The 19127-nt window shown below is 46.0% G+C and overlaps 1 protein-coding gene across 10 annotated transcripts in view; it reads right to left on the reverse strand.

Annotated features, from left to right (window-relative positions):
* Positions 1 to 19127, reverse strand: part of LOC119955717 — a 120719-nt gene that overhangs the window by 28542 nt on the left and 73050 nt on the right. For 9 of the 10 annotated variants that reach the window (XM_038782214.1, XM_038782213.1, XM_038782212.1 and 6 more), the window contains one exon: positions 15985 to 16283. The exons of the other annotated variant lie outside the window; for it this stretch is intronic. In XM_038782214.1, coding sequence (XP_038638142.1) covers positions 16150 to 16283 — 134 coding nt within the window. In that variant the 3' untranslated portion in view covers positions 15985 to 16149. Of the gene's footprint in view, positions 1 to 15984; positions 16284 to 19127 lie in introns of those variants that run through there. 10 annotated transcript variants of the gene reach the window in all.

Consider the following 19127-nt stretch of genomic DNA (forward strand, 5'->3'; position numbering starts at 1 on the left):
TCAATGGGGAGATATCTGTACACTGAGTGTCAATGGGGAGATATCTGTACACTGAGAGTCAATGGGGAGGTATCTGTACACCGAGTGTCAATGGGGAGATATCTGTACACTGAGTGTCAATGGGGAGATATCTGTACACTGAGTGTCAATGGGGAGGTATCTGTACACTGAGTGTCAATGGGGAGGTATCTGTACACCGAGTGTCAATGGGGAGATATCTGTACACTGAGTGTCAATGGGGAGATATCTGTACACCGAGTGTCAATGGGGAGATATCTGTACACTGAGTGTCAATGGGGAGATATCTGTACACTGAGTGTCAATGGGGAGGTATCTGTACACTGAGTGTCAATGGGGAGATATCTGTACACTGAGTGTCAATGGGGAGGTATCTGTACACTGAGTGTCAATGGGGAGGTATCTGTACACTGAGTGTCAATGGGGATATCTGTACACTGAATGTCAATGGGGAGATATCTGTACACTGAGTGTCAATGGGGAGGTATCTGTACATTGAGTGTCAATGGGGAGGTATCTGTACATTGAGTGTCAATGGGGAGGTATCTACACTGAGTGTCAATGGGGAGGTATCTACACTGAGTGTCAATGGGGAGGTATCTGTACACTGAGTGTCAATGGGGAGGTATCTGTACACTGAGTGTCAATGGGGATAACTGTACACTGAGTGTCAATGGGGATATCTGTACACTGAGTGTCAATGGGGAGGTATCTGTACACTGAGTGTCAATGGGGATATCTGTACACTGAATGTCAATGGGGAGATATCTGTACACTGAGTGTCAATGGGGAGGTATCTGTACATTGAGTGTCAATGGGGAGGTATCTGTACACTGAGTGTCAATGGGGAGATATCTGTACACTGTGTCAATGGGGAGGTATCTGTACACTGAGTGTCAATGGGGATATCTGTACACTGAGTGTCAATGGGGAGGTATCTGTACACTGAGTGTCAATGGGGAGATATCTGTACATTGAGTGTCAGTGGGGAGATATCTGTACACTGAGTGTCAATGGGGATATCTGTACACTGAGTGTCAATGGGGAGATATCTGTACACTGAGTGTCAATGGGGATACCTGTACACTGAGTGTCAATGGGGAGATATCTGTACACTGAGTGTCAATGGGGATATCTGTACACTGAGTGTCAATGGGGAGGTATCTGTACACTGAGTGTCAATGGGGAGATATCTGTACACTGAGTGTCAATGGGGAGATATCTGTACACTGAGTGTCAATGGGGATATCTGTACACTGAGTGTCAATGGGGAGGTATCTGTACACTGAGTGTCAATGGGGATATCTGTACACTGAGTGTCAATGGGGAGGTATCTGTACACTGAGTGTCAATGGGGAGGTATCTGTACACTGAGTGTCAATGGGGATATCTGTACACTGAGTGTCAATGGGGAGATATCTGTACACTGAGTGTCAATGGGGAGATATCTGTACACTGAGAGTCAATGGGGAGGTATCTGTACACCGAGTGTCAATGGGGAGATATCTGTACACTGAGTGTCAATGGGGAGATATCTGTACACTGAGTGTCAATGGGGAGGTATCTGTACACTGAGTGTCAATGGGGAGGTATCTGTACACTGAGTGTCAATGGGGATATCTGTACACTGAATGTCAATGGGGAGATATCTGTACACTGAGTGTCAATGGGGAGGTATCTGTACATTGAGTGTCAATGGGGAGGTATCTGTACATTGAGTGTCAATGGGGAGGTATCTACACTGAGTGTCAATGGGGAGGTATCTACACTGAGTGTCAATGGGGAGGTATCTGTACACTGAGTGTCAATGGGGAGGTATCTGTACACTGAGTGTCAATGGGGATAACTGTACACTGAGTGTCAATGGGGATATCTGTACACTGAGTGTCAATGGGGAGGTATCTGTACACTGAGTGTCAATGGGGATATCTGTACACTGAGTGTCAATGGGGAGATATCTGTACACTGAGTGTCAATGGGGATATCTGTACACTGAGTGTCAATGGGGAGGTATCTGTACACTGAGTGTCAATGGGGATATCTGTACACTGAATGTCAATGGGGAGATATCTGTACACTGAGTGTCAATGGGGAGGTATCTGTACATTGAGTGTCAATGGGGAGGTATCTGTACATTGAGTGTCAATGGGGAGGTATCTACACTGAGTGTCAATGGGGAGGTATCTACACTGAGTGTCAATGGGGAGGTATCTGTACACTGAGTGTCAATGGGGAGGTATCTGTACACTGAGTGTCAATGGGGATATCTGTACACTGAGTGTCAATGGGGATATCTGTACACTGAGTGTCAATGGGGAGGTATCTGTACACTGAGTGTCAATGGGGATATCTGTACACTGAGTGTCAATGGGGAGATATCTGTACACTGAGTGTCAATGGGGAGATATCTGTACACTGAGTGTCAATGGGGAGGTATCTGTACACTGAGTGTCAATGGGGAGGTATCTGTACACTGAGTGTCAATGGGGAGGTATCTGTACACTGAGTGTCAATGGGGAGGTATCTGTACACTGAGTGTCAATGGGGATATCTGTACACTGAGTGTCAATGGGGATATCTGTACACTGAGTGTCAATGGGGATATCTGTACACTGAGTGTCAATGGGGAGATATCTGTACACTGAGTGTCAATGGGGAGATATCTGTACACTGAGTGTCAATGGGGAGGTATCTGTACACTGAGTGTCAATGGGGATATCTGTACACTGAGTGTGAATGGGGAGGTATCTGTACACTGAGTGTCAATGGGGAGGTATCTGTACACTGAGTGTCAATGGGGATATCTGTACACTGAGTGTCAATGGGGAGATATCTGTACACTGAGTGTCAGTGGGGAGATATCTGTACACTGAGTGTCAATGGGGAGGTATCTGTACACTGAGTGTCAATGGGGAGATATCTGTACACTGAGTGTCAATGGGGAGGTATCTGAGTGTCAATGGGGAGGTATCTGTACATTGAGTGTCAATGGGGATATCTGTACACTGAGTGTCAATGGGGAGGTATCTGTACACTGAGTGTCAATGGGGAGGTATCTGTACATTGAGTGTCAATGGGGATATCTGTACACTGAGTGTCAATGGGGAGGTATCTGTACACTGAGTGTCAATGGGGAGATATCTGTACACTGAGCGTCAATGGGGATATATGTACACTGAGTGTCAATGGGGAGATATCTGTACACTGAGTGACAATGGGGAGATATCTGTACATTGAGTGTCAACGGGAGATATCTGTACACTGAGTGTCAATGGGGAGGTATCTGTACACTGAGTGTCAATGGGGAGATATCTGTACATTGAGTGTCAATGGGGAGGTATCTGTACACTGAGTGTCAATGGGGAGGTATTTGTACACTGAGTGTCAATGGGGAGGTATCTGTACACTGAGTGTCAATGGGGAGGTATCTGTACACTGAGTGTCAATGGGGATATCTGTACACTGAGTGTCAATGGGGAGATATCTGTACATTGAGTGTCAATGGGGAGGTATCTGTACATTGAGTGTCAATGGGGAGGTATCTGTACACTGAGTGTCAATGGGGAGATATCTGTACATTGAGTGGAGTCAATGGGACTTTTCTTTGTACTTAGTTGGGTTAATGGGAATGTTTGTTTACACTGATTAATTTATCTGGGGAACAATTACTGATACATGTCACACAGCATTTGAAAGCTAATGACTGATGTGTATTTAGTAAAAATGATCATCTTTGTTGCTGCAATAAGGTGAAAGCCCCTTTCGTGCTCAAAGTGTTAAAATATATTTTACTGTTGTCCTTGTTTTTGTTCCCAGACTGTTGTTGTTTCCACAGGGTGTTCTCTCACACTAACCTGATGGAATGCATGTGAGACACAGTGTAATCAGAGTCATTTCCAGGGTGGGTAAGTATTTGCAAGAACACTGTGCCCAGTGTGTGTGAAAACTATCACATTCACCTCTAGACATGTGTCAGAAAGACTTGGTGGCTCCCCTCCAACAAATAGACCCTTCAACAAGGACAAGCTCCTGACCATTGGACGTGGAACACCACATCCATCCATTGCGAAATGTCATTTCTGCTGGCATTTAGACAGACCGAGTCTGTGACTCATGTATCCTTTCAGCTGCATGGTGTGAAGCAGCCTTGCAGAAGGCGAGTTGTTGCGAAAAGCACAGTGATCTGGATGGGGTGGCCAAGCGCCATCAGTGCAGCTCCTTGTGAGATCTCAAGCTAAGCTGTGTGTCATGGGGAGAAGATGGAGGAGGCAAACGGAAACTAATTATCTCCCAAAACGAGGATGAAAGGAGCAAACAGGAAGAGTCCGATTTGCAAGACCAGCTTAAATGTGAGGTACAAATGGGTGACACAGTGGCGCAGTGGTTACCACTGCTGCCTCGCGGCGCCGAGGACGAGGAAGGAACATTCCCCTTACAAGTTGGCAATGAAAAACATTAGCGGGTCTTGAAAGCAGGGTAAGGTGGTTGCCCTTCCATCCTGAGGAATACGCACGAGGAGTAGGTAGATTGGCTTGGCAGGGTAGAGTAAGTCTGGTGCATTATAATCCTGGACTCTTTTTGGGGACAATCCCAGTTCAGAGTAGCTCTCAGATGATTCCTTCCAACTTTAGGTTGAGAAAGACAGAGCCCAAAGACGGACCGATCCTTCCCCAAGGGAAAGGAAAGATTATTACCCTCCTCTAGATAACCCATTTAGTAATGCCGGATTAAAATTTCCCTGATATTTTTAAAGTCCTTAGAAATGTACTCCACCAAAGAAAGCATGGACTGGGTCCTCAAGTTAGTGAAACAGAAGTCTATGTGGGGATGTATAAATGTTACAGAATTAAACATGCAACTCAAAGTTGTGGTGAGAACAGTATATCACAAGGTTAAACAGCTTCTGGGCAAAAGAGAGAAAACACACCTTATTTTTACTAGAGAATACAGTTTGAAATTTCAATTGTTATAGTAAAAATATATTAAGCAGGATATCTATCAAATAATAAAGTAAGATTTCCCTTAACCCTGAATGAGAGACGCTTAAACTATTTATGCGAACCTTACGATTAACCTTTTATTTATTTACTTATTATTGTTTTAGTAATTTAGAGTACCCAATTGATCTTTTTTTCCAATTAAGGGGTAATTTAACGTGGCCAATTCTCCTACCCTCCACATCTTTAGGTTGTGGGGATGAGACCCCTGCAGACACGGGGAGAATGTGCAAACTCCACACAGACAGTGACCCGGGGCCGAGATTGAACCTGGGTCCTCGGCGCCGCGAGGCAGCAGTGGTAACCACTATGCCACTGTGTCACCCATTTGTACCTCACATTTAAGCTGGTCTTGCAAATCGGACTCTTCCTGTTTGCTCCGCAATAATTTAAGTGTGTCGTGGGTTGCAAAATTCATTTATGTCTCGGGATGGTCTCCGAATTGTATTAGCGGTGCGATTGTTCAAGCTGTTTTCAGCAGCGGGAACTCCTAGTGCCGCCAACGGTAGAACTCAGCCGCAGATTTCCCGGCGGCAGGTGAGGGAGGGGGATTCCATGGGAAATCCCATTGACAGCGGCGTGAGCAGAAGATCCTATTGCTGACTACATGATGGAACCATCAATTCACCAGACACCTGTTTCCGATATGAATCTAGGCTTTAATCGACTTACTTCAGAGCCAGCCTGTTACCCGTTGATGAACTCTTAGTGAACTCAGGCTGACTCTGGACAAGGGTATTTATACAGCAGCACTAGGGGGAGGAGTCATGGGCGGAGCCACGGGTGGAGTCCAGTACAAGTTCCTGAGTACTCCCAGAGCTACTCCCCCTAGTGGTTGGATAGCGCTACTGCGCTTACAAAGACAGTGGGAATTATCATATCATATATATTACATTCACCACACTACATATGGGCCACCTCCCATCACCGAGACACACGCCAGCGAGGGCATGGAAACCCCCCTGCCCGGGATACCTCCTATTTCATATCCCAAATTCAGTTTTCATTACTTTTCATTCCTTCTGAAAGATAACCGTCTCTTATTCTAAGAAAATTTAAGTGTCAATTTCTAATAAGTTATGAGCCCCTTTGATTCTAAGAAAACCACATTTCCAGAACTGATGATGGGCATTTTTTCATTCACCAGGGCTGGAATTGTCCAATTCTTTTCCGGAAGTGCCAACTGAGTCAGGCGAATCAGAGTTTGGCCCACCAGCTGCTCTGACGGATTTTCCTGTCGCGTTTTTTGACACCTTGAAAATAATAGTGAAGAGGTGAGTCCCACGGCATCATGGCTGATAGGGTGGGCATGGATTGAGCCCACCCTGCCAACTAATTAAGCTTTTGAATGATTGGTGTGCCGTTTTTAAAGCATGCCCCAATGTGAAAAAAATCAAAAAGAATCCTAACAGAGTGTGGTCTCCTTATCAGTCCTTACTGGGCAGCACGGTAGCACAGTGGGTAGCATTGTTGCTCCAGGATCCCAGGTTCGATTCCCGGCTTGGGTCACGTGCGGAGTCTGCACGTTCTCCTCGTGTCTGCGTGGATTTCCTCCGGGTGCTCCGGTTTCCTCTCACAAGTCCCGAAAGACGTGCTGTTAGGTAATTTGGACATTCTGAATTCTCCCTCTGGGTACCAAAACAGGTGCCGGAATGTGGCGATGAGGGGCTTTTCACAGTAACTTGCAGTGTTAATGTAAGCCTACTTGAGACAATAAAGATTATTATTACAGTAAAGATTATTGTTACATTATGCTGGCTTCCTGACATTAGAGCAGATGCATTTTGTGTGCAGTTTTTAGGGTGTGTGTCTGTCTTATCAACAGTTGGATGAAGCATTGGAGCAGAACTATGTGAGCAGGGTAGACATGGGAAAGGGTCGACAGCTTGCGAAGGACTAAGTGGTTTGCCTCTATTCTGTAATTTCTCTACAAACCAGGAATTGTCATTGAAACACCATTCCCGTCTCCCAACAACCTCTCAAATCTTTATCCATGAGTCTAACTCTTGAGTTGAACTGCCCTAAATCCATTTAGCATAACCCCCTTTACAACTATCAGAGAGAAAAACCTTTCACACAGGTGCAACCCAGTAACCCCTGCTGGGAAATACATGGCACTAGATGTAGGAGGGATTGAGATGCACTGATATAAATAATTCACTGATATAAATAGGGGCCAACAATTGACAGTAACATCCAAATGATCTAACAAACAACTGTCATCAATCAATGCCCCGTTCATTTGAGAAAGGCCAGCCTGTGTGAAATAGGAAACTCTGCTCTCACGTAACAATTGCCAGCAATCTTAAAGCAGCTGAAGAGCTCTAAACTAGTGAGCAAGTGAGCTCCTAAATCAATGGAGTAAGACTCGAATGAATGGAGAGGATGAACCTTCGCAGCAATTTGTGGAATTGCTCCACTTTTCTTTTTATCCCATCCCTCCTGAAGTCATTATTGCTGCAACAAGGTGAGGACTGAATAGGCTCCCCTTTATTCAGCCCCCCATTTAGTGGCACCAAATGATTTTTCCAATGTCTCATTCCATTCCAACCATATTTACTTTTAACAAGGAGATGAGGAGACAATCAAACTGGGTTTTCCTGAGTCAAAGAAAGATTATGGGTGAGATTCTCTGGCCTCTCGGCGGCAGGAGGCGACTTGCCATTGGACGGCAGCGGGATCTTCTGGTCTCGCTGCTGTTAATGGGATTTCCCATTTGTGACATTATACAAATGTACAGCATGTGAAGAGTTAAAGTTATGTTAAGCCTAACCACTAGAGGGAGCTAAGGAACAGTGCTATAAATTGCACTGGCTCTTAAACTAAGGGGAGGAGATTAGATTGGAGCTGAAGAAGACAAGATTCATAGTGTAGTGATGGTTTAATTAAGATATAATAGTTATAATTAGTAGAGATAGTGTTAGTGAGTGTAGTTTAATTCTAGCGTGTATGTTTGTTATTCAGAATAAGTGTCAAACTCAAATTTAGTGGTATTAATAAAATTAGTTTAGTTCTTCAAGAGGCTATATGTATCTTTGTGATCACTACGCCTCCAATCCTGGAAACCCCTGACAAAGATCATCACATCATTGAATCCCCCCACCCCCACCCCATTGGGAAACCTGTGGCGGGGCCATCGGAGAGAGTGGAAGATCCCGCTGGAATGCACAGCCGGAAGATCTCATCCTGATTTCTTTTAAAACCTGGTGTTGAATTGAAGTTCAGGTAGCCACACTTTTCTGAACACGATCTTAGCTCCAGAGATAGGTGTAGAAGATTCTTACTGCTTCCTTTAGCTGTTATTCCAGATGACTTCTCTTTGCGTCTGACGTGACAAAACCGGTTTTTAAACAATCTGTCTGTATATTCCAAGAAATAAATTTGATTAACATTTCTTGCTGCCATTGCCGTAGAAAAAGTAATTACATTTTCGATCTTTCATTTCAGAAACCATTGGCGCATTTCAAGATGGTAGAAATCAAAAGGAGACAGGGGTATTTTGTTGAGCATTGTTGACTATGTTGTCTATAATATTATAATGACACTTCAACCATTTAAACTGAAACTCGTTTACCCAGGTGCTATTATTCATGAGATGAACAAAGAACAAGAGTGGATTCATGGTTCAACCCAATTTTATTAAAGTACCTTATTATCAAAACCCTTTCAGAAGTACAACTCTTAACCTTTAATAGAATGTATTAGCCACTGTATTGTCTATCTGAGACTCTGCTGCTACCCGTGCAGTTGAGCTTGCCTGGGTACAACTCTCTGCCTTCGCTGAGCTTTGCTCATTCCGACGATCTTGCTTCTGAACTCAGGGTCTTCTTTCTGAAGGCTGGTGTCGCACACAATCTTCCATCATCGCCGTGTCATTGCTAGGTGGTCGAGTCTTTACTGGGGGTGGCCTCCAGGTTTCTCTTTTATATGCCCCCCTCTTTTTCACGCCCTTCTGTAAGGTTCTCTGGCTTGCAGCCAATGAGAGTGGGGGGGGGGGGCAGCACCCAATGGGATTGTTAATTACATATATGGAAGATGCCAGGAGTACTATAGGTGTCCATCCTCAGGTGCACATAGCACTTTCCATATGCGGCAACTGAGGTGCCGGGGAGTCTGGCCGATACTGGCAAATACAGAAATCAATGTCCTTATTTGGTCAAGGTCAAGCACCTCCGGTCCCAACTTCCAGGACATGTCCAGGCTTGCCCTTGCTCACCTCTGACCCGTATCTGTGTTTAAACTTGGCCTGGTCCAAATTCCCATCAGGCCTGCCTGCTCAGGCAATTGGCTGCTATTTAGTTTAGATTGTCCAATTCTGTATCCGTCCTAGATTTTCAGGCCGCTGGCAACTTGGCCACAATTAGCTAACAGTTTCCCATTGTCTTGACCAAATTACGGCCAATTAAAATCCAGCACTTTGCATTTTTAATGCCTTCCTTTCAAGGGAACCCTTTGAAGTGGACCTTGACACCCTCAGGTGTGAAATTCCATGAAACATGTCCGGGCAGGTTAGCAGTGCACTCCATGTAGGAACCTTCCAGAGAAGTGATCAACTTACAATACCAGACATCAGGTGACTGGTGGTAGCCACCTTTGGTCATTGTCTCTTCTTGTCAAGCCCTCCTTAAACAGTTAAATGTTTATGGTTAGGTGGTGAAGTTATAGGTATAACTCACTCAGTCACAATTTGCCTTTATTGTGACGAACATCTCGACAACAAGGACACCTACATCAGACTGTTGTTCATAGACGACCGCTGCATCTTCAACACCATTATCCCAACAAGGCTAATAACCAAACTCTGCAACTTTGGATTTGACCCCTTCCCTGTGCAGCTGGATCCTTGACTTCCTCATAGAACAGTACAGCACAGAACAGGCCCTTCGGCCCTCAATGTTGTGCCGACCAATGATCACCCTACTCAAACCCACGTATCCACCCTATACCCGTAACCCACTAACTCACTAACAGATGACAAGAAACTACAGAGTGTGGTGAACTCAGCCCAACGCATCACACAAGCCATCCTCCCATTGATTCTGTATACACCTCCCGCTGCCCCAGGAAGACAGACAGCATTGTCAGACACCCCTCACACCCAGACTTTGCCCTGTTCCAGACCCTTCCATCTGTATCAGAAGATATAGAGGTCTGAAGACCCGTATATCCAGGCAGAGGAACAGCTTCTTCCCCACAGCTACTAGACTCCTCAATGACTTGCCCTAGGACTGATCTGTTCCCTGTAAGAACACTGCACGGGATTCTCTCATCCCGGTGCCAGGCCGGATAATCCCAATGACTAGCGCGAATTGTGCCACGCCGCCCCGACGCCGGCACGTAATTCTACACGGCTAGCCCGCCAATTCTCGGGACATGATGGGCCGAGCGGCCGTCGTGGAAACGCAGAGTCCCGCCGGCGCCATCCACACCTGCTCTCAGCCGGCGGGACCTCAGGGTTGAATGGACCGGGGGCGGCATGTTGGGAGGGCCCTCCGATGTGGCCTGGCTCGAGATCGGGGCCCACCAATCGGCAGGCCGGCCTCTCTGGCTGGGGCCTCATTTCTTCCGTGCCAGCCCCTGTAGTCCTGCGCCATGTTGCGTAGGGGCAGGCGCGTTGAAGGAAGCCACTGCGTATGCGCGTATTGTTGCCAGTGCTACTGCTCATGCGCAGACCCCGCAACGCCCATTTGATGCTGGGATCAGCAGCAGAAGCAGCGTGAACCACTCCAGGGCCAAGCTGGCCCCCTATAGGGGCCAGAATTGCTGATCCTGAGGCCATGCTGATGCCGTCGAGAAACGCGTCGGCGTTTCCGACGGCGTCAACACTGAGCCTCAGGATCACAGAATCCTTCCCCATTGTGTCTGAAAGTGGAGCAGCCATTAGACCCTTGTTGTATGCACTGAGGGAATTTAAAGAGGGGCTAAACCGTAGAGCCATCAAAGCCCGACAGTGCAGAAGGAGGCCATTTGGCCCATTGATTCTGCACTCGCCCTCCGAAAGAACACTTTACCCAGGCCCACCCCCCTTTATCCTATCTCATCAACCCCTTTTAACCTTCACATCTTTGGACGCTAAGGGGCAATTTAGCACCACCAATTCACCTAATCTGCACATCTTTGGTCTGTAAGGCATAGATGATTTGGAGTTGGGGACCAAGGGCAATGTGTCCAAGTTTGCAGACGACACTAAGATGAGTGGTAAAGCGAAAAGTGTAGAGGATACTGGAAGTCTGCAGAGGGATTTGGATAGGTTAAGTGAATGGGCTAGGGTCTGGCAGATGGAATACAATGTTGACAAATGTGAGGTTATCCATTTTGGTAGGAATAACAGCAAAAGGGATTATTATTTAAACGATAAAATATTAAAGCATGCTGCTATGCAGAGAGACCTGGGTGTGCTAGTGCATGAGTCACAGAAAGTTGGTTTACAGGTGCAAAAGATGATTAAGAAGGCAAATGGAATTTTGTCCTTCTAGAGGAATGGAGTTTAAGACTAGGGAGGTTATGCTGCAATTGTATAAGGCGTTAGTGAGGCCACACCTGGAGTATTGTGTTCAGTTTTGGTCTCCTTACTTGAGAAAGGACGTACTGGCGCTGGAGGGTGTGCAGAGGAGATTCACTAGGTTAATCCCAGAGCTGAAGGGGTTGGATTACGAGGAGAGGTTGAGTAGACTGGGACTGTACTCGTTGGAATTTAGAAGGATGAGGGGGGATCTTATAGAAACATTTAAAATTATTAAGGTAATAGATAGGATAGATGCGGGCAGGTTGTTTCCACTGGCAGGTGAAAGCAGAACTAGGGGGCATAGCCTCAAAATAATGGGAACTAGATTTAGGACTGAGTTTAGGAGGAACTTCTTCACCCAAAGGGTTGTGAATCTATGGAATTCCTTGCCCAGTGAAGCAGTTGAGGCTCCTTCATTAAATGTTTTTAAGGTAAAGATAGATAGTTTTTTGAAGAATAAAGGGTTATGGTGTTCGGGCCGGAAAGTGGAGCTGAGTCCATAAAAGATCAGCCATGATCTCACTGAATGGTGGAGCAGGCTCGAGGGGCCAGATGGCCTACTCCTGCTCCTAGTTCTTATGTTCTTATGTAAGAGGGCACTGGAGCACCCAGAGGGCAGCCCATGCAGGCACAGGGAGGTGATCGGATATAATATCATAATATCCTTGGAAACACATAGTAAGTTAGAAATTGGTAGCTAGAAAATATCTATGCTCCTTCTCAATGGGGTAGAAGTATAAACCAGGAATTGATTTTTATAACTTGATCATTGTTTATAATAAAACAGCTTGCATAGACTCGGCTCACACTGCTTCACCTAGCAACGATTAAGGGATGGCCTAATTGAGGTGTTTAAAATTATTAAAGGATTTGAAATTAGCGAACGGTTAGAAAGCCAGTGCACTACTCAGGGACAGTCAGCGTGGATGTCCTCGACGATTTTAAGTTTTAAAATATAAACAAAGTTGCGCAGACATTGTAAATGTGAGTGTTGATAATGTCTAGGTCATTACCCTAGAAATCATGTCACGATTATACTGAACGGTGACCTCTGGCACTGTGCCTGTCAGAGTATGCGGAGCCATCTTTTTGAAATGGCCCCGTGGTGATACGCCTGTGCATGTTCTGTATTTAGTTAGTAATGCGACCTCCAGCCAGCTGGTGGCGTCAGACATACATCACATGACTTTACCCGCCAGTCGGTAGTAAGACGCACAAGAGGATAGTCGCACTTAGAGTATTTCCAGGAGAATTCACTGAATTTATTTCGTAGCCATTGTCTGTATAGTAATCTGTTAGTTATCTTTCCACATGTTTGTTAAAAAATCATCTTTCTAGTGAAATAACTAGGTGTTCTGTATACATCATTACAACAGCCATATGTACCCTTATCCATGGGTAACAAGGTAGCACAATGGATAGCACTGTTGCTTCACAGCTCCAGGGTCCCAGGTTCGATTCCCGGCTTTGGTCACTGTCTGTGTGGAGTCTGCACGTTCTCCCCGTGTCTGGATGGGTTTCCTCCGGGTGCTCCGGTTCCCTCCCACAAGTCCCGAAAGACGTGCTTGTTAGGTAATTTGGACATTCTGAATTCTCCCTCTGTGTACCCAAACAGGCGCCGGAGTGTGGCGACGAGGGGCTTTTCACAGAAACTTCATTGCAGTGTTAATGTAAGCCTACTTGTGACAGTGAAGATTATTATTATATCACAGAACACAACAGGCCCCAGCTGCAATTTCCACAGTCCCAGGTCTGCCAGGGAAAGCCAGGAATTGTAGCAGTCTGCGAGGTATGCCCAAGGTCCCAGAAACAGTGACCAGACTGTACCACTGACCCACTTTATAATGGGGCCAAAATAGCCATAACTCAGGCTAGGCACCCCTGCCCTCCCCGCCAATCCCACACTCACCCCCACCAACCCAAAACCATCGATTCGCAGCAGGCTACTATCAGCCGCCTACCCTGTCCCAAACTACTCTGAGGCTTTTAAGCTACATGGACTTTCAGACTTCAAGTTCCACAGGCAACTAAAGACAATGCCATGAGAATGATTTCCCAACCACGATGACTGCAGGAGGCTAGCTCAAACCTGTGTGTCCAGCGCTTGTCTTGGTTCACAGTGACCTCTAGTGGTCGATCAACGCACCACCAGCTGAAAATAACAGTCTGGAATTTCTGGCGCTTATCTCCAGCGTTGGAAGTGAAACCCCAGCAGAGCTATGGTGGCAGAGTGGGCTCAGATCCAACAAAATTCCCAGCCTACATTTTCACTGAACCAAACAGAAATGTTTAATGAAAACGATGTTAATCCAGTTGTTATGCACTAGCAAATATTACCTGTATATTCACATACCTTGGTAACCAATGCTCATTTTCCAAGATCACAGCTGGTGCAAACTCACTTGTCGCTTGATAAAGGGGCTGGTGTGTTAGGAAGACCTGGCTTCTGCCTGGTCTTTAGTATGGGTTGTCTCACCAATTGCGCAGTTTGAAATGTCGGAGCATATTAACGTTTAGCACAGTGTTGTGGTGAGACGTGTGGGGTATATCAGAGTGTTACATTGAGAGATGTGGGTATATCAGAGTGTTGCAGTCAGATGTGTGGGGTATATCAGAGTGTTACAGTGAGGGGTGTGGGGTATATCAGAGTGTTACAGTGAGGGGTGTGAGGTGTATCAGAGTGTTACAGTGAGGGGTGTGGAGTGTATCAGAGTGTTACAGTGAGGGATGTGGAGTGTATCCGAGTGTTTCAGTGAGGGGTGTGGGGTATATCAAAGTGTTTCAGTGAGGGATGTGGGGTATATCAGAGTGTTTCAGTGAGGGGTGTGGGGTATATCAAAGTGTTTCAGTGAGAGGTGTGGGGTATATCAGAGTGTTACAGACGTGAGGGGTGTGGGGTATATCAGGGTGTTACAGTGAGGGGTGTGGGGTATATCAGAGTGTTACAGTGAGGGGTGTGGGGTATATCAGAGTGTTACAGTGAGGGATGTGGAGTGTATCAGGGTGTTACAGTGATGGGTGTGGGGTATGTCAGAGTGTTACAGTGATGGGTGTGGTGTATATCAGAGTGTTACAGTGATGGGTGTGGTGTATATCAGAGTGTTACAGTGATGGGTGTGGTGTATATCAGAGTGTTACAGTGAGGGGGTGTGGGGTATATCAGAATGTTACAATGAGGGGTGTGGTATATCAGAGTGTTACAGTGAGGGATGTGAAGTGTATCAGGGTGTTACAGTGATGGGTGTGGGGTATATCAGAGTGTTACAGTGAGGGATGTGGTGTATATCAGAGTGTTACAGTGAGGGGTGTGGAGTGTATCAGGGTGTTACAGTGAGGGGTGTGGGGTATATCAGAATGTTACAGTGATGGGTGTGGGGTATATCAGAGTGTTACAGTGAGGGATGTGGTGTATATCAGAGTGTTACAGTGAGGGATGTGGAGTGTATCAGGGTGTTACAGTGAGGGGTGTGGGGTATATCAGAATGTTACAGTGAGGGGTGTGGGGTATATCAGAGTGTTACAGTGAGGGGTGTGGGCATATTGGGACTGTTATAGAACAGTGTGGATTATATCAGAGATACACTGAGGGGTGTGAGGATATGAGTGAGTAACCGTGAGACGTGTGGGGTATATGAGGTAGTGACAGTTAGAGATGTGAGGTATATCAGAGAGTTACAAGGAGTGTGGGGTATTTTGTAGAACGATATAGTAGGAGGTATGGAGTGTATCAGGGAGTAACAGTGAGGGTCGTGGGGTATGTTAGGGCAGCACGGTAGCACAGTGATTAGCACAGTTGCTTCACAGCTCCAGGGTCCCAGGTTCGATTCCGGCTTGGGTCACTGTCTGTGCGGAGTCTGCACGCTCTCCCTGTATCTGCATGGGTTTCCTCTGGGTGCTCCGGTTTCCTCCCACAGTCCAAAGAAGTGCAAGTTAGGTGGATTGGCCGTGATAAATTTCCCTTAGTGGCTGGGTATTACTGGGTTACAGGGATGGGGTGGAGGTGTGGGTTTATGTAGGGTGCTCTTTCCAAGGGCTGGTGCAGACTTGATGGGCCAAACGGCCTCCTTCCACACTGTCAATTCTATGATTAGAGAGTTATACTCAGGAGTGTGGGGTATATAGAGTGATATAGTGAGAGATGTGGGGTATATCAAGAATAATAGTGAGAGATGTGGGGTATATTGAAGAGTGATGTAGTGAGATGTGTGAGGTATTTCACAATGTAGAGTGTAAGATATTTGATTTAATATTGTTTAAGGTTAAATAACAGGAAGTAGTACTGGTTGGAGCATCAAATCTCTGCAGTGCAGACCCAGGGGCTGGGAGACAAAGCAGAGAGCGCCACTCCAGGAAGGAGGAGGTAATTACAGTGTGACAAGTTTACATGGGTAGCTTCCATAATAAATACACCACAGGAATTTACGATGAGATGGAAGGGTGAAAAATTCAACATCAGCAAATACATGGATGAAAGTGCTTGACAAATTTATAGATTGAACCCAGGATATTCACTTATGTTATTGCACATGACAATAATGGAAGAGATGGTAAACACTGTTGCAATAAAGTTTAGCTGTGTCAGCAACTCGTACAGGTCCCTTGGGCACGTCAGTCAGTGCACCCAGATTTCTAAAATGTTGTGAATGGTCCAAGGTCATGTCTCTTCTCCCTTCTCGCTCCTCTGATCGAGTAACTAGGATGGCAATGCCTGATCATGGGGGACGATCTGTGTACATCATAGGCACAGGGGCCTGGCGTTAACCCTGGAACATGGAAATGACATTAGTCACAATGACTGCAGACCACAGCGGAGAGGACCCAAACAGTTTGTGGCATTGATCTCATGTCAGGAACCCATCTCAGTTCCTCTCCCACTTTGCCACCATAACTCTGGCAGAGGTTACTGCACATTGTCTGGGGAAGCCCACCCTGAACCCAACAGGAGTGAAGCGTGCACATTCATTAATTGCGCAACGTCTGTCTGCACTGGGCCATTGTTACAATGGCAAATAAAATCCCTGCTCCCCTGCATTAACAGTGAGTTTCAGCAACTCCTTCCATTCTCTCGGCTATATTCACCCAAATGTTATTCATATCAACTAACATTGCAGGGGCACCAGCTGCTAGAGGGACAATATCTGCACGCAAAAACTCCAAATACACTTTGCACAAATATCTACATGCTGATTATCATGCTGGTATGAGTCCTTCATGCCTGTCCTAAGTACCCTCTTATCTACTCCACTGTGGGTGCAACATAGGAGGTGGAAGACTGTTTTAGTCAGTCATGAGTTCATGAAACACTCATAGTAGCTTCAAATGGCAGCAACCTGGTCAAATCTGGTTCCGCTATTTGTCAGGCTCCAGGGTGAACATTGTTTGATGGTGGGGTGGTTTGATGGCAGGGGGGCCAGGGCTGGTCAGGATGAAGCTGACCATTACCCTGCGAGATGACAACATGCTTCCTTCCCTTTCTGTAGCCACTCCTGTCATCGGGGGTAGACACTCCGCACTCCCATCGATCTACAAGAAAGCAGATTGAAGGACATCTGTGGCCTGAGGCCTTCAAAGTCTTGTCTTTCAGCCTGTACTAGGGAGATGAGGTGATGCAGCCAGGGCCCTGAATGGATCCAGTATGAGCACCTCACTAAGAGATATTATTGCAATCTTATGCAGCATTCACAAAGGTGGCTAAAAGCTCCATGGTTGACTGATGTGTAATGAGGCAGACTTGATTAGGGAACTTAAGGTGAAGGAACCCTTAGGGAGCAGTGACCACAATTTGATAGAATTTACCCTGCCGTTTGAGAGGGAAAAGCTGGAGTCAGATGTAACAGTATTGCAATTAAATAAGGGTAACTACAAAGACATGAGGAAGGAGCTGGCCAGAGTTGATTGGAAAAGGAGTCTAGCAGGGATGATAGTGGAACAGCAATGGGAGGGGTTTTTGGGGGTTATTCGGGAGGCACAACAGAAATTCATCCCAAGGAGGTGGAAACATGCTAAGGGGAGGACAAGGTATCCGTGGCTGATGAGGGTAGTCAAGGTCAGCATAAAAGCAAAAGAAAAAGCATACAAAGTGGCGAGGATTAGTGGGAAACCAGAAGATTGGGAAGCCTTTAAAAGCAAACAGAGGACAACTAAAAAGCAATAAAGTGGGAGAAGATGAAATATGAGTGTAAGCTAGCTAGTAATATGAAAGAAGATAAGAAGAGTTTTTTTCAATATATAAAAGGTAAGAGAGAGGCAAAAATAGACATTGGATCACCGCAAAACGTGACTGGAGAAGTAATGATAGGAAACAAAGAAATGGCAGACAAACTGAATAGTTACTTTGCATCAGTCTTCATGGTGGAAGACACTAGTGGGATGCCAGAGCTCCAGGAGATCAGGGGGCAGAGGTGAGTATAGTGGCCGTCACTGAGGAGACTGGGGAAACTGAAAGGTCTTAAGGTGGATAAATCACCTGGATCCGATAGACTACACCCCAGGTTTCTGAAGGAGATAGCGGAGGAGATTGTGGAGACATTGGTGGTGATCTTTCAGGAATCGCTGGAGGCAGGGAGGATCCCAGAGGACTGGAAAGTAGCGAATGTAACACCACTGTTCAAGAAAGGAAGGTGGCAGAAGACAGGAAATTATAGGCTGGTTAGCCTGACTTCGGTCATTGGTAAGACTTTAGAGTACATTATTAAAGATGAGATCGCGGAGTACTTGGAAGTGCATGATAAAATAGGACTGAGTCAGCACGGCTGCATCAAAGGGAGGTCGTGTCTGACAAATCTGTTAGAGCTTTTTGAGGACATTACGAGGAAGTTAGAGAAAGGAGAACTAGTGGACGTGATTTATTTAGATTTCCGAAAGGCCTTTGACAAGGTGCCGCATAGGAGACTGTTAAATAAGTTAAAAACCCATGGTGTTAAGGGTAAGATCCTGGCATGGATAGAGGATTGGCTGACTGGCAGAAGGCAGAGAGTGGGAATAAAGGGGTCTTTTTCAGGATGGCAGCCGGTGACTAGTGGTGTACCTCAGGGGTCGGTGCTGGGACCACAACTTTTCACAATATACATGAGCAATTTGGAAGAAGGAACTGAAGGCACTGGTGCTAGGCTTGCAGATGATACAAAGATCTGTAGAGGGACAGGTAGTATTGAGGAAGCAGGGGGGCTGAAGAAGGACTTGGACAGGCTAGGAGAGTGGGCAAAGAAGTGACAGATGGAATACAATGTGAAAAAGTGTGAGGAGAATGAAAAGCTCTTCATTCCAGGGATCATTCTTGTGGACCTCCTCTGGACCCTTCCAAGGCCAGCACATCCTTCCTTAGATACGGGCCAGAAAACTGCTCACAACACTCCAAATGGGGTCTGACCAGAGCCTTATATAGCCTCAGAAGTACATCCCTGCTCATGTATTCTAGCCCTCTTGACATGAATGCTAACATTGCATTTACCTTCCTAAATGCCGACTGAATCTGCACGTTAACCTTAAGAGAATCGTGAACAAGGACTCCCAAGTACTTTTGTGCTTCTGATTCCCTAAGCCTGGTCCCATTTAGAAAATAGTCTATGCCTCCATTCCTCCTTCCAAAGTGTATAGCATGAGGAACG

The sequence above is a fragment of the Scyliorhinus canicula genome, chromosome 21, assembly GCF_902713615.1.
Source record: "Scyliorhinus canicula chromosome 21, sScyCan1.1, whole genome shotgun sequence".
NCBI classification, from domain to species: Eukaryota; Metazoa; Chordata; class Chondrichthyes; order Carcharhiniformes; family Scyliorhinidae; genus Scyliorhinus; species Scyliorhinus canicula.